Source organism: Lepisosteus oculatus, chromosome 5 (genome assembly GCF_040954835.1).
Source record: "Lepisosteus oculatus isolate fLepOcu1 chromosome 5, fLepOcu1.hap2, whole genome shotgun sequence".
Taxonomy (NCBI): domain Eukaryota; kingdom Metazoa; phylum Chordata; class Actinopteri; order Semionotiformes; family Lepisosteidae; genus Lepisosteus; species Lepisosteus oculatus.
In genome coordinates, this window is record NC_090700.1 from 32,731,209 (window position 1) to 32,752,043 (window position 20,835).

Genomic DNA, 20,835 nt, shown 5'->3' on the forward strand with positions numbered 1-20,835 from the left:
CCAGTCAGTTATCATTTACTAGACAGGCTCAATAGACCGAATGGCCTCCTCTTGTAGGTAAATTTTCTGAAGTTCTTAATGATCTTTTTTGTAAAGCACAGGTGTTTACATTCAAATTGGAGTCAGTACTTGTTCCACAACTTCAGCCGTGTGCAACATAGAAGGAAATGGAGGAGCCGGTTTTACCTTGTTCTGGGAGATGTATTTTTAGGACTTTCGGTGCGTCTGTTGAGCTTGTGTTGATTGTTTCCCTCCCAGGCTCAGCATTCCATCACTTCATCCCAGGCCCGGCTGAGCGGCAGTTCCTCCCGCAGGCAGCAGGTATGCCCTACAGTTCCCCGGTCCGCTCAGGCACACTATTACCTGCAGAGCTCACCCCCACAGAGCACCATACTGCCTCCCTTCAGCTCTTCCTCCAGCCTGAGCAGCCAGCCCCAGCTGTGCTCCTATGCTCCTTCTGCTGCCCTGGCACCCGCGTCTGCAGCAGTGGCTCAGCTGCTGGCGTCCCAGCAGGGCACGTCTCGGCATGTCGGCGCCAGTGCCAGCTTCATGCCCCATACTGCCGGCTTGATCCAGAAAGACCCTTCAGCTGTGGGGCACAGCCTTCTCACAGCTGCAGGTCTGCCAGCTGCCCAGTACCAGCACCAGTTTCCCACGTCTCAGGCCACTGCCGTCTACAGGGGCTACCAGATCAGCCCCAGGAAGATGAGCGAATTTCCTTACCTGTGAGGGGAAGGAGGAGTGTGGTGGGAGCCATCCTTGTAGACCTCCGTTGAAGATTTGTCACCGCTGAACAAACTGTTCTGCCGAAACTGAGTCTTGGCTTCAAGTGGGACCTTGTGTCTTTCCTCCTCTTCTCAAACATTGCAGGGACTAAACAAAATTATTTTTAACTGTAGTTTCTAATGCTCAATTGTGTGTAATTTTTAACACATTGTGAAATGTTAAACCTCATTAAGAATTTTATGCTTTAGTTGGTTTTATGTTGCTTTTTAGAGGTTCATTTTGCTCTTACCAACTCTAATATTTATTTTAAAAAGTCTTAGTTAATAACTGACAATTTTTAAAGGAATATTGACAGAAATGCATTGAACGTTCCGTTCTCTTACTGATGGCAGTCTGTCAGTTTTTTAGAAATGTAATGTGAACAGTCTGAAGCTCTTTTTCTTCAGAGAGTGCATTAACTCCTTACTTTATACTTTAATTACATATTTGAGTCAGCAAAAATAATGTGCACATCATCAAAAAACCCAAGAAGGAGAGTTTTCTAAGGTTTGTCAGCTAAGAGCCACAAAGAGAATATGCCTTTTACACAAATAGGGTTACACCCTCCCAGTGGTCAGTGTAATCTCTTTTTACAAGATTGTCAATTTTTGCTGGAGAAGATACACTCAACCTATGCAACAGCTATTCACTTGTAGTCACTGTTCCAGTCTCCATCCAAAAACTGGGTTACTTCTAGGTTATTTACAAAGCTTTAGACTGTTTAGTACTGTTTCTTTATATTTCAAGTTTATCTTTGTTGTGTATGGAATATTTATCAAGTGGAAGTGCACTAAATTTGTGACATATTAAGCCCTGTTGGAATTAAGAACATTTTCAAATGGATACAATATTAACGACTTTGCTTCTTCACCTACTGAACTGAAGAATGTTTTTTCATAACAAAACTCAATTGTGGACTTTGGAGCTGGACTACAACCCTTTTTCATTTGTTCTTTGTAAGTGAAGTGTGCTTTTAATTTGAGGATGTTGTCCACCTTGCAGAGCCAAAAGGTTTCTCTGTGTTTTTTTAAACAAAAACGTTTCATGGCACATTTCATGCAAACTTTAAAATTGTTGGAGTTTGTTGACATTAGTCCTAGCTAGAATTCTTGGAGTATCAAATTGGAAATAATAATATAGGTACAACCAATGTGTGTGTTTGTGTTAATTTACTGTAGGTCTGTGGGGGAGATTGGACTCTTTGCTGTCGGTAGTGTACATACTGTTAGACTCCACAAATAAAACCAAACACAGTTCTGATCAATCCAGTCGTGATTTCTTTATTGTAATAAAGAAAGGAGGTTAAGTGGTTAACTGCTCGTCTCTCACTCGTCGAATTTCTTAAAAATCCATACATTTTCAAGATTGGTCAATGAGTGTGTTACCTTATAAGTTGTAAACGAGATCAGAAAGTCAGGCAGATGGCTCAGACCAGCCTGAGGCAATAAATCCAAAACCCTTGTTCCCTTCATGTTGCTAAATCTGGGTGTAAGATACACATTAGCTCTATACGAGAGAGTGCAAACTCTACACCTCGGCCGGCCAGGAATGTGCAAAACAATACACTTCTTACAGAATTTATCGTTAACTCGTAACAAGGCAGGTTCCTTCAACACAAAAGAGGTTTCTGTGATATCACAAATATGTTTATGTGGTGGTTAATGGATTATCTCCAGGCACCATTGTATTTTAGATGAAGCTTAAGTGTGGAGACATGGCTGTTTATTCTTATACAATAGTGAATCCGTTTTAGTTATGACAGATTCACTTACTAAAATATTCACTTACTAAAATAACTAAACTGATCCCGATATGTATTTTTTCTAGTAAGGTAGCCTTTTAGCTTTGATGATGTACAGACAGGAGCATATCATATTAATGATGAGGGGTACTGTACAGAGAGTTGATAAAACCTGATTGATGAATGCAATGGATTCGCTACTGCAACACATTACATATATTCTACCAGTTTGTTTATGTGGTTGTTAATGTTTCATGTCCAGGCTCCAGTGTTAGGTAGCTAAAGTTTAAATGAAGAAGTAGAGGTTATAAATGTGTGTTTTGGGTACTAGGTATGCTCTTTCTTTGAAAGGACTTATAAAGCTGTCTTGCGTGTTGTGCTTGGGTAGAGCAGTGTGGTAAAATCCTGTTTTAAAATTGTTTGGTGCCTTTCAGTTCTGTTTAATGTGTTTAGTAGGATCACCTTGATTCTATAAATCTGACAATGAGCAGAAGTGCAAACAATGTGTGAGACTATAAGAATAATGCCATCTGTCATGAAAACTACTGCAATGAGAAGAGTGACTTACGTTCTCATATGAAGCATTAACCACAATATTTACATAATTCATACGTCATAAAATTCTATCAAATTGTACAAGACTTTGTTGCACAATGTAAAGTGCATTTGACCCCCACTTTGAAATAATTGTGCAATAAAGGGTAAATAACAAATAATAAAGAGACATCATATGAGTCTTTCCTAAAAAGAATGCCTGTTCCGGTAGTGTAATACTTCCTTGCATTTATACAAGGTTTTTCAAAGTTCTCAAATTCCATCTTAATTTATCCAGAAGAGCCCATTACTGAATTTGTAATATTTATGGGAAATTATTTTTAAGTAACCCATGCAGTATCATAAAAAATAGACAAACAGTTGACATATGTATTGTTCATCTAACTCACTGATATAATATTATTGATAACTAGCACTTTCATCCCCATGCTATTTCAGTAAAACTACCAAAGCCTAAGAGAATTTAATCTGTCCTCATGTCACCAACATGACATGACATCAACACTCACTTTAACATTTTCAAAATAAAATCCAAACAAAACTCACATTTTAATTCACTTTGACAGAGTGCCATTGTAAAGCTAATGAAATCAACTAATACATTTAAAAAACAATGTCTTACACTTTTAACATTAGCCAAGATACTGTATATTAAAATCCCGAATATGCAAATTGTGAAATATAAATTATTATTTCTTAGTTTTCTCATTTATTTTAGTAATTCTAAACACTACTAACAAGTAGCAAACTATTAAACAGTAGCCAATCTACCACACTTTCAGAAGTTTCCATTTCAATTTCACATGCAATCTTCTCAAATGGTTTTGGGAATTACCTGCTGTCATCAAAGACTATTGCTCTGGTGGGGACAAAAGGCAGATTCTCTGTTATGCAAACAAAGAGACTTTGTTTTGGTGCCAGAAAGCAGTTTAGCTGAGAATGATAACATCTAGCTATAAACTCAAAGAGGAGCTTTTGCTTTTATTGAATTTATATGATTTTGCCTCACATCGGAAATAACAGATCACTGATAAGGGAAATTCTTCATCAGAGAAGCATATTACAGTCTTGTGCAGACCCAGTTTGTGATTGAGCTCAATTAAATACAGCAATGTTCGTTGGGTCTTTAAGGGTTTCCCAACTCCTATATATGCTCAAAAAGATGTTTCATAATCTTGAGTGCTTGTCCTGTTCTTTGATATGCAATTATGTCTTGTCCTTTCCCTTAGTGTGCAATATAAGTCGTTTTTTTACTATCTTGCTGCCTCCAGCACTTTGAGGGTTGTCCTGCTTTATGACTTGCTTATGGGTGTTGATCCTGACCTTGGTCACCACAACGTTTGGTGAAAGATAAATGAACATATCCTAGCAATTACTTTACCTTCCACAATGTGGTTCAGTAGTAATATTGTAGTGTTGGATATGTGCAACAGTTACATGTCTCACGTCAATCAATATTTATTTGATTGAATCTTGATGGCTGCTTTATGTTTTACCTAGACTTTCCTATTAAGTGTACTGTTTATAAGCCCCCGCTCCAGGGTGCATCACAAACCGGAAAGGACAGTGTTCTGAAAGAGGCAGAGTGAGCTGAAGTGTGGGGTGACCTCAGACTGGTTAAACTGAAGCCAGTTTGTAAGTCATATATTTCTATGTCTGACTGATCAAAAAAGGCACGATCATGTCCGTGGCCACAGGAACAATGAAGCTTTCAACGTCTTAAAGATTTAACAAGACCTCCAAGCACCTTAACAAGCACCAGTGAAATGGTTTCGCAGATGCCAACAATTGTTAAACTAAAAGCAGCAGGTCCATTAAATCTATTCTGGGGTTCTGCAAATTCTGCATTAAAGATGCAAAGGGTCACAAATTCCACCACTGATACTTCTGTGCCTAATCCACACAATTTACAATACCTGCTATACAGTACAGGACAAGCTGCAACAGAAGCATTGTATCACCTATAGATTTATACTGTATTCAACACATACATCTAAAACTGTCAACTGTATCCATGAGTGGACCAAATTATCTTATGACATGCTAGGTACTGCTCATGTACACTACTGTAGGAGGGATCCTGTGTTTATCCTCTCCCCGTCACAAAAAATGACTATGATTAATGGATATGCCAGCAGCCATGTCACTCTGCAACTCACAACTGGCAACCCCCTGAAGCTAAGCAGGTGTGAGCCTGGTTGATACCTGGATGGGAGACCTCCTGGGAAAATCTAAGGTTGTTGCTGGAAGAGGTGTTAGTGTGGCCAGCAGGGGGCACTTACCCTGTGGTCTATGTGGGTCCTAATGCCCCAGCATAGTGATGGGGACACTATACTGTAAACCGGCGCCATCCTTTGGAATAAAAAATGTTATTCTTTTAAAATATTTTGCATAATTAGTTTTTTTAATAACCCCTTTAGTCTAACCTCTAACTCCCCTCTGTATAGAAATGTAGAAAAATTATTAAATAGAAATTGTATTCAAAAGGAAAATGATGCTGCTAATTCCTGATTAAATTATAGAAAAACGTTTTTCCAAAAGTGGAAATTCATCACCTGAAATACAAATACCAGTTTTACACAACTATGTGGAAGGGATCTCATAGCAATTAATGTAACCTTCCTATACACTAAAGGTGTTTTTATCTTAAGAGGTCCTATGGATCTATGTATGAATTATGTAAATATTGTGGTTAATGGTTCATATAAGAACTTAAGTCACTCTTCTCATTGCAGTAGTTTTCATGACAGATGGCATTATTCTTATAGTCTCACACATTGTTTGCACTTCTGCTCATTGTCAAATTTATAGAATCAAGGTCTTTTTGCTGTAAAAAAAAGTCCACTATTCAAGTTCAATACAGACCATTGAAGTGTGAAATAAATAGTTCAAATTATAGTTTTAAAATGTATTGAATGATTTTGTCATTGTTTTAAACATAACTTAGTTCATGTAACTTAACCAACAGTTAAGGTTCCTGTTTTATGCACTTGTTCCTTTCTCAAGTTATACACGCCACACAGTTCTGTGAATTTAAAGGTTATCAAATGAGTCTTATTTAGAAAGTAAAAAGACTAAACTTAATTTTCTTAATATTTGAAGACTAAAAATAATTCAACTAAAACCTTTATACATTTTATGTGACTAAATTAAACTGCATGGTAAAAAAATGTGAGTAGAAGAAATTCAGTTTTAGTGAACTAAAAGAGTCATTTTAGTCTATGTATAGCAGACTAACAAATGTTTGACTAAAATGTGATTATACAATTTTACTTGACTAAGAGAGTCTACTGTAAGTCAAAAGACTAAGTCAAAAACTGATAACAAAATCAACACTGTTAAGCACTGTTGTCTTTTCTCTGAACAGAGCTTTTCATAGAAGCAATGTTGATAAGAAGCATCATTTAGAAGCAGTAGCAAAAATGGCTTGGAAGGCTATGTTCTTGTCTTGCTTATCCTCCATTCGAACATCAGAGAATCCAGTGGCTCGTAGGGCCTCCATGTAGACCTCAGGTTTCCAGTTATCATTTAAAAGAATTCTTCTTGATGCCGCCTTCGTGATTGAGGACAGTATGAGAGTTGTCACCATGAGACCACCTGCCGAAACACAGTATTGCAGACAGCACATTACAGAGTGAATTTTAGTATTTAGAATCATAAAATAAGTTTAACTGTCACTACAGTGGAAAAAATGACTAAGGTGCCCTTTGTGTCTTGGTTCCTGCTCACTTTATTTTATAGGGATCAATTTTATTAACCTCTGCAAAAAAACTGAAAATCTCAGTCAAACCTCCTCTAAGCATTTACTGAGACTAAACACATTGGGGTCCTTAAAATAAGCTTCGTAACTCATCTCTTTAAGCTCTGGAATCAGCCTTATTTCAACACCAGAAAACAGCTGCCTTCACTTTAGCCCACCTGGTTTCATCACCCTGTGGATTTCCGAGGTCATGCCCTTCAGATCAGGCCAGTAGTAGTAGCAGTTGCAGTGGTAGACCTTGTCCACACTGCTGTCAGGAAGGGGCATGGCCATGATGTTTCCATTGAAGAGGGTAACCTTTCCAGATTCAATCTCAGCCCTCATCCTTTCACTGGCCTTTGCGAACATGTACTCAGAATAATCAACCCCAAACAGCTTTCCCCTAGGGCCAGTGAGGAGAGGGGCAGCTGCCTGGAGCCCCAGCCCAAGCCCAAATCCCAACTCCAGGACCATGTCATCTGGCTGAATCTCAACAAGCTTCACTGCATTTTCTTCCAGGACCCGGTTGTGCCATATGAAGAACTTGGTCAGTAACCACCCAGTTAAGGATTTAGCAGGTCTGCCAAGATGTCGGTTGAGCTTTTTAGACAGTATTCCTGAAAAAGCAAAGGGCATATACTGTATGAATATACTTTGTGAAATAACAATTTGTAATGGTTTTGGAATTTTTACAGGTTTTCCTGGGGTAAATTGTTTTACAGCAGAGTCCAACACAACAAATACTACAAAAACATATATCACCAAAGAGTTCTGGACTCCAGTGTTTCAGGAGATATTTTACATTGTTCAACAAAGTAATGGGAGAGATGATAAACAATTTCTTGAGTCTATTACACCTATGGTAATAAACCTGAGTCTATTACCAAAGGAGTATAATGGTGTCTCCCAGATGGAAAACATCATTCAGTTTAATCTGATTTGGACCAATGACTTTGTTGCTTATTTTTACTACGTTTTCCCACTATTTTCTCAGTCAAGCAGCAAATAAGATAATTTGTTAAACCACGTTTAATAAATGATTTGAAGAAAGTGTAAAAATGGGTTTACCAACAAAAAATAAGTCTTTGCTGTCCTTTTTTATAAGTGGCCTCACAACATCACTTCAATTCAATTTCAAGCTTTAATAAAAAAAGTCAACTGTGCTTAATAGTGTTGATTTTGTTGTCAGTTTTTGACTTAGTCTTTTGACTTACAGTAGACTGTCTTAGTAAAATTGTATAATCACATTTTAGTCACACACTTTTTAGTCTGCTATACATAGACTAAAATGACTCTTTTAGTTCACTAAAACTGAATTTCTTCTACTAACATTTTTTTTATCTTGCAGTTTAATTTAGTCACATAAAATGTGTGACATTTGTCCCATCTTAAATTTTGTCCTCAGATGAAAATCAAATGTACAACAGGTGAGCACTAAACAGGTAAGCTGTCTGAAGTAGCCACTGTTTTAAATACTCATAGCAAGCTATAATAAATCTAATGCATTTTTTCATAAATCAATTTTAAAATCATTCATGTAAGATCAACCCATTGACATACAACATCCCCTCAATTTACTTTACCAATCAATAAACCAAATCTATGATAAAAATCATATAGAACTGAAAATGGTGAATGGTGTTCCATTCAGTAAAATGAGACATCAAGCTTTGAAAATGTTCTGAACTGTAATTCTTTAGCAACTTCTCCTGAATTTGAGCCAATTAATGAATTTCAATTTATTTTGAAATTGACTCTGTAATACATCATTTGTGATTGCAGAAATTGGCTGCAATACAGGCACCCAAATGAGCCATCTGCAATAACAAAAAATTGAAATTTTCATTATAAAAATGTCCAAACTACATCTAGCTTGCTCTGTAACAGGACCTATGTATCTCAGACCCAGACTGTACTGCACCATTCCCATTCAGGACAACATGCCCCTCGTCCACACCTACTGTACTATTGTACCGTCCCTTCTACACTTTTTTGTATATTTCTTCACACCATTTCTTTCTTTCATACCTGTTTCAGTCAGATTATCACCTTAATGAACTGCATTCCCAAGCTTTTATAAAAAACACGGGTACAATAATTTACAACTCAAAACAGTTTTACTTACCATATATTAGTTCAGACATTGGTGATGCACTTTTATTATATTCTGGTTATCCTACTTGGTTAGTGGGTACGTGACATAATATACAACTTTAAAATTGCGAGCTAGTTCTATCCCGTTTGTAAAACCCCTCCCTTTCATTCCTTGGTTCTTCCCACAGGCCAAAGTGTCATTCACTTAAGGAGAAACATACTGGAGACGAACAGTAAAGGTCAAACATTTTGGACAAAATGCTAAGAAAGGTGGTTGCTAAGAAAGCAAAGTTAGATGTATAGTTATTTTAGCCCTAGTAGAGAGAAGAATATGGATTTGTTCAACATAAATGCCGTTTGTGCTGTATAAGAGCATCATTTATTGTCATTTGTCACTTGTTGCACATCAAATGTCTCAAGACATTTTCAGACACGAAAATGTTAACCAGCTCCAGACATTGGCATTAAAAGATGTTAAAGGTTTCAGTGTTTTTTTTGTGATGAATGCGTGGATATACTGTAAATGACATACTGTGATCAGCAATTCTTGTGAGATACTATAACTTAGATGGAATTTGAGAAGAGCTGTGCTGCCTAAAACCCATGCATGACACAGCTACAGAAGGAGGATATACAGTAGCTAAGATGCTCATTAATCATTTTGAGGAAAGATGAATTGACATCAATAAAATATTTTCTGTGACAACTGACGGTGCCCGTGCTATGGTTGGAAAACCGAAGGGATTTGTAAAGGTCATTGTGAATCACTTTGGCCACACTGTAGTAAAGTCTCATTACATTATTTATCAAGAAAGTCTTTGTGCCAAGAGTTTGAATTATGAGCTTAATAATGTGATTCTTCTTAATGCAGTTTCAAACTCCGCTGTGTATGCAGTGTCCACCTCCTCAGGATATGTTCGTTGGCTGAGGCATGAGAAATGTTTGGAATGCTTTGTCCCGATTAATCAAGATCTTTTTGACAGAAAGCGGTCAAAACTACCTCAAACTGCACAATGACTAATGGGTTCCAAACCAATGTTTCTAGCCAACATTATCATGTATATGAATGAACTCAATGTCTGCAGAGCGCAAATCAAACTGCTATGGCTCTTTCCAAAATGTTGAAGGCTTGCCATTTTTTGACACCTCAATTGTCCGTTCTGTAGTGTCAAACAAATGACAAAGTTCAGGTGTCTGTGAAGCAGAAGTCCCTTTATTCATATGCATGTGGAAGTCCGGCTTGCAACCACCAGACTTAAAAAATAAGTAGCTGAAGATGGTCCTTTATACCTTAAAACACAAAGAGTTACTATGACATATTCTAAACAAATGATAAAACAGCAACACCTGCCAATTAATTATATCTAAGTTGCAGACAAAACAACAGTTAGTTCTTTTCATATTCTGGGTGTACAGCCAGCTTACCAAATACATGCCCCTTATCTTACTGACCAAGGACAGGCAGCATCTTTATATGCATTTGAGCACAAAGCCTACGTCAAGCCACTAGACTGCATAGTTTGCAAAAACATACAAAAACAAGAAAATGATATTATTATCTCACTTCCCAGGCCTCTCTCTTATCTCTTCATTCTTCAGTTCCAACATGAAATCTTTCAGAACATTGCACAATCTGTGTTGCAGAGTTCGGAGTGTACATGCAGGAACTTGAAACACAAACCTAATTTAACCAAACATCTTTGAAAACAGCAACATAGAAACAGCAACATACTCGCAGTTTCATATGCAAAACACCCTTGAGGCTACTGAAAGGAACAAAAGCATCTCTATCATAATCTGCTGGAATTCCCTGTCAGTACAATTTGAGTGTTTAAAGAGGCTTGCACATTCCTCAAAGTGTCAAGCTACAAGCCCGAACTCAGCAAGGGAAAGCAAGGGTAAGGATCACAATAAATCATAAGACATGGAATTTAATTTAATAATTTCAGGTATTATTATATTTGAATAATATTTAAAACAGAATATGTGGCATGCAAATCAATTAAAAAAAACAAGTGAGATAACTCTAGGCATGCCCCTTTGAAAGGTTGCTGATCCCTGGACTATGCCATTTCCCCCAGAGAAGAATAAAACACATTTCCCCCAGAGGATAATAAAGCTTTAAATAAATGAACCAATGTTATAAAGTCTATGGGACGGTAGTGGTTCCACTGCTGACAAGGTTACAGACACCAGCCTGACGAGGAGTCTGTTGTAATATTTGTGTGCGTCAGCAGTGAAACTGCATGTTGATTGGTGGAGGGCTGAGCGGGAATAACGGTTACTCAGGGTCACAGGTCATAGTGAATGTAGGAGCTAACGGGTTCGGAGTTACAGGTGAAATAAAGTTTGTTCGAGTGTCACATCGTCGTCCTGGGTTGTTAATTTATACGTGTATGAGAAACAAGACATGGTGTCAGAATAAATAGGATTCACGTCGGGACAAAAGATTTAAAATGAACGTCGCTGGAATTCCTGCACCACGAATGGATTGGGAGGTGAACAACCTGCCCGAGACTTGGCGCAAATTCAAGCAGCATGTGGAGCTCTTGTTTTCGGGTCTGCTCAAGAAGACAGGACAGGAAGAGCAATGCAGTTATCTTCTCCTGTGGGTCGGAGAAAAGGGCAGAGATGTATACAACACATGTACACTCGACCAGGAGAAGGCAAAGGTACTCAAAACCTATTATGACCGTTTTGAAGTGCACGTTAAGCCTAAAACAAGTGTTATATTTGCTCGATATAAATTTCACGAGAGAGTACAGGGAGCTAACAAACCGTTTAAACAATTTGTAACAGAGCTGCAGCTCCTTATGAAAGACTTTAATTACTCTGATAGCGAAGGGGATGGTAAGGGATCGCATCATTTTCAGAATACATTCACCGAGAGTGAGAGAAAAGCTGCTGAATGTTGGCTCTGAATTGACGCTAGACAGGGCCATAGACATCGTTAGGTCTCACGACTTAGCGCAAACCCAGCTGACAACGATGGGCAGCAGCGCGAGCAGCCCGCGCAGGAACGTCATTCCTCTTCATGAATATGACAAGTTTAAAAGTGACATTGTGCTACAGCCCACATCTCGCAGACTGTCAGGGTATGGCGGAGAGCAACTTGCTGTAAAAGGCGCATGCACCCTGAAATGCAAGTACAAGGACAGAGAAATGTGTCTGGACTTTTATATTGTAGACACTCATGCACCTCCAGTACTCGGACTAAAAGCGTGTTTAGACATGGACCTTATTAAACTAGTCTTATCTGTGACCACCCCTCCCACTGAGACAAAGTCAATCTTACAAGATTTTGCAGATGTCTTTACAGGAATTGGGCTTTTTGCAGGTGAATGCACTATCCACCTCAAACCAAATGCAGTTCCTGTAGTATACCCACCGAGACGCATACCTCTTGCACTGCAGAGCCCTCTTAAGGAGGAGTTGCACAACATGGAGTAGTCCGGCATTATTGCCAGAGTCACAGAGCCAACGGAATGGGTTAATGCACTTGTGGTGGTGGAGAAACCTCGCATGGGTAAACTCCAAGTATGCCTTGATCCAAGGGATCTGAACAAGGCTATCAAAAGTCCACACTACCCCTTGCCAACGTTTGAGGAAATTACACCAAAGTTGGCTGGAGAGTGCTATTTCAGTGTCCTGCATGCTAGGTCAGGTTATTGGGCTGTCAAACTCACAGAAGAGTCATCAAAACTAACCTCGTTCAACACGTTGTTTGGGCGCTACAGATTCCTACGCTTGCCCTTTGGGGTAATTTCAGCTCAAGATGAGTTTCAGCGGAAAATCGATGAGACATATGAAGGCCTCAAAAGGCGTTACAGCGATTGTTGATGACATCTTGGTCTATGGGAGAACCAAGGAGGAATACGACAGGAACCTTCACACTATGCTACTACGGTCCTGAGAGCGAGGAGTCTGACTCAACCCAGAGAAAAGCACGATCTGTGCCAAGTTGGATGGGATCAAGCCAGATCCAGCTAAAATTCCTGCTGTGAAGGACATGGAACCTCCCAAAAACAAAGGAGAGCTTGAAACAATACTAAGCATGGCAAACTACTTAGCAAAATTTGCCTCTAGCCTTTCTGACATCAATACCCCGCTGTGTCACCTCCTAAAAGAGTCTAGTGAGTTCGTTTGGGATGTGCAGCAGGAAAATGCTTTCCAGAAGATGAAGACCTTATCACAAGGGAACCAGGTCCAGTTCTGGCATACTTTGACCCCAACAAAGAGCTCCAAGTGGATACATTACAGCATGGCTTGGGTGTTGTTCTGCTACAAGAAGGCAAGCCCATTAGTTTTGCTTCTAAATCCCTCACAGAAAGTGAAACAAATTATACTCAGATTGAGAAAGAGTTATATGCTATCCTGTTTGGATACAAGCGTTTCCATCAGTATGTCTATGGTCGTCACGTTGTTGTGGAAAGTGATCACAAACCACTGGAATCCATCATGAGGAAACCATTAGCAGCTGAACCCCCTAGACTACAGAGGATGATATTACAGCTCCAGAGGTATGACCTCACAATCCTCCATTGCCCAGGGAAGAGCATTTCTGTTGCAGACACGCTCTCCAGGAAGTCACTATCCTTCCAGGACGACAGCCTCAGTGAAGGAATGGATGTGCAAGTGCACACGGTGTGCAGCAGTCTACCAGTGAGCGACACAAAACTGAATGAAATACATGCAGAAAATACAAAAGATGCACAGCTCGCTAAGCTCAGAAAAACTATACAGGAAGGATGGCCTGAGGAGAGGAGAAGGTGTCCCCAGAGGATTATGGAATTTTGGAATCACAGAGATGAACTGTCACAGATGAATGGTATCCTTTTCAAAGGTGAAAAAATCATTATTCCTGCCTCACTCAGAGCAGAGATGTTGTCACGCATTCTCACAGGGCATATGGGTATGGAGAAGTGTAAACAGAGAGCCCGTGACATCATGTTTTGGCCTGGGATGTGTAAACAAATTAAAGAAATGATTGTAAAATGTTCCATTTGTCTTGAATACCGCCCAGCACAGGTAAAAGAGCCCATGATGAGCCACAGGATACCAGGAACATGGCAAGTTATAGCAACCGACCTCTTCACTTGGGACAATAAAGAGTACATGGTTACTGTGGATTACTATAGCAGGTACTTCGGGCTCGACAGACTTTACAGTACCACGTCCATAGCGGTAATACATAAGCTTTTGCCAGACATGGCATCCCAGAGTCTGTGATATCCGACAATGGCCCCCAATACACATCTGCCGATTTTGAAACTTTTGCTAGTGCATGGGGATTCACCCACATTACAACAAGCCCACATTATCCTCAAGGTAATGGCCTTGCAGAGAAATATGTGCAAATTGCAAAAGCCCTGATGGAAAAGGCCAGATCTGACAAAAAAGACCCGTACCTCAGTCTCTTAGAGTACCGGCACACCCCAATTGACAACTTTAAATCCCCAGCACAGCTACTGATGAGCCATCGCCTGCGTTCAATACTCCCAAGCACCAACCAGCAACTTCAGCCCCATACCATCCGCTACAAGGATGTACTTGCGAGGAGGACACAGAGGCAGCAGCACCAGCAAAGGTATTACAACAGGTCAACCAAACCACTCCCTCTGCTGCAGGAAGGAGACATTATCCGCATCCAGGAAACCGACCGATGGAAGCCAGCAGTCGTCATTCAGCCAGCCAAAACTGAGAGATCATATTAAGTGCATATTGCAGAAGGTCGTGTGTACCGAAGAAACTGCTATCTGCCATCTGCTCAGCACAAAAGAAATACACAAAGCCAGACTGACACAAGCTTTGACTGTGATGAGCACTGCAACCCCCAGACGCTGAACCACTCATCCCAGAAGTGCCAGAGACAGACTCACACTCCGCCTATTACCGCACTAAATCCGGACGCATGGTGAAGCCCAGAACCATACTGGACCTATAAATGTAAAGGGTGTAGGCGGATCGCTGCCCTAATCATAATAACAAAAAATTGTAATGCAAACGTACTGATATAGTATGAAAAGTTTGGTGGTTGTTGTTGAAAGGTTTTAAGTCATTACATAGGAGTTGAAATATACTGATGTCAGCAAGTAGCTGACTGATAGCCATGTTAAATTATTGTAAAGAGTTGTTTGTTTTTATAGCGTTAAGATCCTGATGTCAAGTGAAGAGTGCAGTAAGCATTGCTTAACCAAATTTTTGCAAAATAGCTCATTAGGACTACAAGAGGTAGTTATTCTTGTGTTAGTCATTAACTCAAATTAAAAGAAAGGGGATGTAATATTTGTGTGCGTCAGCAGTGAAACTGCATGTTGATTGGTGGAGGGCTGAGCGGGAATAACGGTTACTCAGGGTTACAGGTCATAGTGAATGTAGGAGCTAACGGGTTCGGAGTTACAGGTGAAATAAAGAGTTTGTTCGAGTGTCATATCGTTGTCCTGGGTTGTTAATTTCTACACTATACATATACGAGAAACAAGACATAAGTAAAGAGATTAAGTAGAGGGAAGAAAGAAAGACTAGCATCCGCTAAAACACAAGCTTAAAAATTGATATCCTGCCACAGCATGTAATAGCACCCCAAGGCCGCTAGCACCCCATACTATAATTCTTTTCCGTTTTCAATTTTGCAAAGCTGATAGACACTTCTACACTCCTTATTTGTATTCTGATTATACCGTTTGTATTCAGGTAGTGAGAGGTACCGATACCGAGATGTGTTGAGATGTTTCTGTGTAGGGCTTTAAGGAAACATAAAACGGCACATAAATACTCAAACAACTTTACCGTATATTTATTCAGCACTCAAAATCATAAACTCCAATTTACGTATTTTTTATATTCTGGTAACACTACTGGTTTAAGTGGTAGCATCAAGAAAAGTCTCAAGTGACACAGTACGCAACGTACCTTTGCTACTACAGGTACTTTCATAGCGCGTTCATCTTGCTTCCAGCTGGCCTTCCGAGTTCATCATAAAAGTCCCAAAACCAGTTACCAAAATAATTCCCAAGCGAATTATACTGGAGAACGTATTTTAATTGTGAGTTTACATACATTAACGCATGGCCTAAATCATAATGCTATAAACAGATTAAGATTTTTATATATGTAAACATACTGAAATTCAAATTAAAATAATTGCTTGAACTGGAATTTTAAAACAGAAAATAGCACAGAAGGAAGCAGTGACTGTTGCAGCTCCTCTTATCTAATTCAGGGCCGGCCCTAGTTTTCTGGGGGCTTTAAGCTGGAGATTATGATTTGCACATACACTACTATTAATCAGCTGCTAACACAACCTTATTTTACTATTTAGAACAACTAAATTATATAAATACAAAACGTTCATTAAGTAGCTTTAAAGACATAATAATTAAGTTACAAACAAGAACAAGAAGCACACATTTTACAAAGTCAAAGTCACAGAGTGCAAACTGCTGAAAGAGGAACAGGCTGTGATCCATTAAATTGTATTAGTGTCAGGATAGTGTCAATGTATGCCACCAAAATTTCTCAACTTCAAGTTTTCTAATCCTGACTGTGGGGCAGGGAACAATTTAAGAACACACTGGTAATCCAGACATGAAGCAATTACCACACCTTAAATGCTGACACATGGAGGTGAGAGGGGTTGCTAAACCAGTCTGAACAAGACCCTAGGTGGGGGGATGGGGAGTTGTGCAGGAAAGCAAAAACAAAGCAGTGATATGAACCATGACACCTGAAAGTCTACATAGTCACAGTTCTCAAATAACCCAAGCTTCCTACTCCTAATCTACTGGAACACCTGCCCCTGACACTTCACTGCATTTTCTTGGTTGTGCCATATGAAGAGCATTGTTAATATCCGACTAGTTAAGGATTTAATGGGTCTGCCAAGCTGTTGGTTGAGCTTTCTAACCAGCATTCCTGAAAAAGAATTATATACATACGGGACTGTACATTGTGAATTACAAAATGTTTAAATGTATTTGAAATCTTTACAGTTAAGGATAATATTAATTCTAAGAATGTAACTCATCTACATTGTCAAGGAAGCAATTTCTATAAAACATGTCTCCATCAGTCTCCATGGTCACATTGTATATTGGTGCACATCATTTCCTTTACTAAACTTTCCAATGTTATTCAGTCCAGTACGGGATGACTAAGCCTGTATAGATCCTTCTAACCCCAGTCTTCTGTATCATCAGCCAACTCTTCATGACATTCCCTTGAATTTTCTGTCACTGTCTGTTGTAATGTTCTTTCTCCTCTCATCTTCTTTCTCATCTCCCCATTTGTTCTGCTGCCATGTTGTTAAACACTCTCATGTAACACTTTTGTTAAAAATATGAGCAAAGTTGACAGCATGCAAGTGTTTGGCATTTGCATTTGTAAGTCTTACTCTTTTTTTGTCATTTTAGAACTTTTCCTGTGTACTGTAAATGTTGAATACATTGTTTAAACGTCTGGTTCAGAATATAGTTTATTAGCTATATTGTCCCTATAGTAGTGTTGTTACAAGCCGGGAAATGTAGGTCAATGAAATAAATGTTAATTTCAGAGAGTAAATCATGTCATGACACCAGATTGCCCTTTTGCCACCTGTTTTGCACTTAGTTTCGGTTCCCAGCACTACGAGAGAGTGAAGTAATGAACAAGACATAGTGTTCAGAATGTACAGCAGAGGGGACAGCATCCAAGCCCACGCCATAACTACCAAATACTTGGATTATAGGTGGCATCAGTGTAATTCTGATCTCCATTCCTCTCTCTCTATTTTGCAATATACCATCTCTCCCTTAGAACATCACAGACCAGAAATTGCCCAGCCTATGGATGAAGAAGTACTATTTATTGATTAAATTTAGTTTCTTTTTTAGTTTTCAGCTCCTATTTAATGGTGACTTGTAGTGGATAAGGAAGGCGTAATTTCCCCCAGCAAAGCTATTTTTCCCTGGTTTTGCATTCTCAGAAGAAAGTCAAACATACAACAGGTGAGCATTAAAAGAGGCATGCAGTCTGAAGTACAGACAGTTTTAAATAGTTATAGCAAGGTGTTATGAATCTCCATTCTATATTCATTTGGTACTGAAATCAGTGTTTTCCACTCACAAGAATTGGACTTTCAGGCTTCAGAATTTTTCTGAACTATCTTATGAATTTCAATTCAATTTGCTGTAGAGTCCAAAATTGTAATACATCATGAATACATAATAATAATAATAATAATAATAATAATAATAATAATAATAATAATAATAATAATAATAATACATTATTTATATAGTACCTTTAAAGGTGACATCTCAAAGTGCTTTATAGAACGACGACAACAACAATAAAAAATACACATGATATGCACAAAAAAAACATAATGAGAAACACTGGATGGGGGTACTGAATTTATTTGATAATTTACAATATTTTATAATTGTTTGAGTAATTTTAAGCACACACTTGAGCCAATAAAAAAATTCTAAAATGTGGTATAAATGATGAAGATTAAAATAACAGTAGATAACTCATAATTACTTTTGCAAAATCCAATGTCTTTATGTGACTATTGTTTATGTATCAAATATCTTATGATGATATGATCCTCTGATGTTTTTAGTTTTCTGATTTTGTAAAGCTGATAGATACTTTCATTTTGCATTTTTGTATTTTACTTTATGTCCAGGTAGTGAGATTTGTAATAATACCAAGGGGTTTCCTTGTGTGCCTTTAAGGTTATAATGTGAAAACAACAGCTATTTAAAAATGTATAAAAATGTTCAAGTTAAGTTTCACTTGTTCTGTAACAGGACCAATGTTTTTTAGACCCAGGCTGTACTGCACCATAGCTGACTCTATCAAGAAGAAGGCTCAGCAGCGCCTTTATTTCTTGAGGTGCCTCAAGCGATGGGGGATGCCAATACATGTGTTGGTGAATACCGTGTGGTATGGCAATACCTCTTCGCGAGAAAGAAAGGCACTGCAGAGAATGGTCGATATGGCCCAGAAGATCATCGGCTGCGGTCTCACTGAGATTAAACAGCTCTATGAGGACCGCTGCCGTGGTAGAATTCTGGCCATCACAGGAACAGTCACCACCCCAGGCATGAGCTCTTCACCCCACTGCCCTCAGGCAAGAGATATAAGAGCATACGGACACTTACCACTAGATTCTTCAATAGCTTCTATCCACAAGCAGTGAGACTGGCGAACACATTTAGCCATACCCCTCGGACCACACCTACACCATCACCATCGACCTCTTTATGATTTCTTATCTATTGCACATCTCCAGTCATTGTTTACACGTCTGTGTTTTTTACATTCAAACTGTCTACATGTTTACTTGCACATTGTCTATTGTTTGTACATTGTCTTGATGCACTGTTTGCACTTTGTTTTGTTTTTTACACTTGTTTTACAATCGAGAGACTTTCTGTAAGTAAGAATTCCATTGTTCAAGTTGTTCAACTTGTTCAAGTTCAAGTTCAAGCTCTTTAATTTATCACCACACCACCTCTACACCTTCTAGTTTCTGTCTGTATATTTCTAAACCCCATTTTTTTTCTTTCTTAGCTATTTAAGTCTTAAATGAGTTTTAGTTTTTGATGAACAAATGATTTCTAACTGTTCTTGTATTAATTGAAAGCAAAGTATTACATTTGCAAAAAAAAGGCCTCCCACTTTTCAGTGCTTTTGGTCTTCCTCAGTCAGGGTGAATGTTGCACTCACTGGAATGGACCTTATTTTCCAATTATTGTTTGTTTACAGAGTATGCACTTTTAAGGTACTGTATCTAAATATATAACAGCATCTTTCATTGGTCATTCATTGAGTCATGGAAATTCCATTTGTCACAGTTTTCTTTCTACATATTTGATAGTTTGTATTTTTGGATGTTACAGTATATCAGATATTGTGTTCAGCTCTCTAGTATTTGTCTGTTTATTCTTAGTACTTTTTGTATAGCTATTACATTTGGGCCATACATAATGTCTGTTAGCATTTCTTGGCTTTGTACATTAGTGTAATATATAGACATTTTATTAGTAGTGGTCAGTTTCTTCATATACAGTCTTTTCAAATTAGAGTCTTTGCTAGACTAGTCTTTTGCTAGACTCATCTCTGCTTAATGATACCATTCCTGATAGATCATTTTTGGATCTTTGCTTTTATTTGCATGACTTGAAAGTTACATTTTTTTGCATTTTTGCTAACACCAACTTTTTTTTAAATACTTACCACTTTCGCTACATTTCCCTTTTGTATTGAATTTCCTGAGATTTTTCTGGGGTGATTTTAACAGTTCATTTGTCAGGTTTTATTAAGCTGACTGCTTTCTTTGATGACTGACAAAATGTGTTAGTCAATATTGTGTTAGATCAGTATTCTAGAAAAACATTCCTGCAAAGGTCTTAGGCTAGTAGTGTGTGTGGCTACTGGTACAATAATACAAGCTGTACATTTGAAGACACATGCTTTGTCCCAGGTTGTGTATATATGTGACATAAAAGTTAATAATGTGAAAGTTTGTTTAGAAATTAATGTGGTCACCAAATTTCAGCTTAATGTAATTGTAATGATGTGAGGCTTTTAATTTACTTTAACATTCAGAAATTGTAAAGGTGAATTGCAAGAGTACTTGATGGCTTTTTATGTTTATTGATATAACACCAAAACATGCATAAGAACATGCATTACAATCAGAAAATGTAATAGAATATTTATGTGAAACAATGTGCTATGTTATGGAAGCTGATCATTCACTCAGGGATTACAAGAAGAGTTAATAGTTTACAATACATCAAATAGAATGCGTTATGGTCCACCTCGTAAAGTTTATCACTCATATAATTACATCACATTCATATTTTCAAATACAAGTAAATATGGATTTCCTATTGTGAACTAAATATGAATCATGTTTGTTTTATACTCAAACATCCATTGGCCAAAT

General features: G+C 38.3%; 2 protein-coding genes across 8 annotated transcripts in view; one reads left to right on the forward strand and one right to left on the reverse strand.

Moving 5' to 3' along the window:
- LOC102688026 (homeodomain-interacting protein kinase 1) overlaps positions 1-2,029 on the forward strand; it is a 24,790-nt gene extending 22,761 nt beyond the window's left edge. For all 7 annotated transcript variants that reach the window (XM_015342255.2, XM_015342252.2, XM_015342253.2 and 4 more), the window contains one exon: positions 259-2,029. In XM_015342255.2, coding sequence (XP_015197741.1) covers positions 259-729 — 471 coding nt within the window. In that variant the 3' untranslated portion in view covers positions 730-2,029. The remainder of the gene's footprint in view (positions 1-258) is intronic.
- Positions 2,020-9,030, reverse strand: LOC102688230 (uncharacterized methyltransferase YdaC-like). Its single transcript, XM_015342142.2, has 3 exons — positions 8,926-9,030; positions 6,980-7,417; positions 2,020-6,658 (listed from the first exon to the last, which is right to left on the reverse strand). Exons 1-3 carry the CDS (start codon positions 8,942-8,944, stop codon positions 6,462-6,464), a joined length of 654 nt encoding a protein of 217 aa, XP_015197628.1. The 5' UTR covers positions 8,945-9,030; the 3' UTR covers positions 2,020-6,461.
- Positions 9,031-20,835: the final 11,805 nt, after the last annotated feature.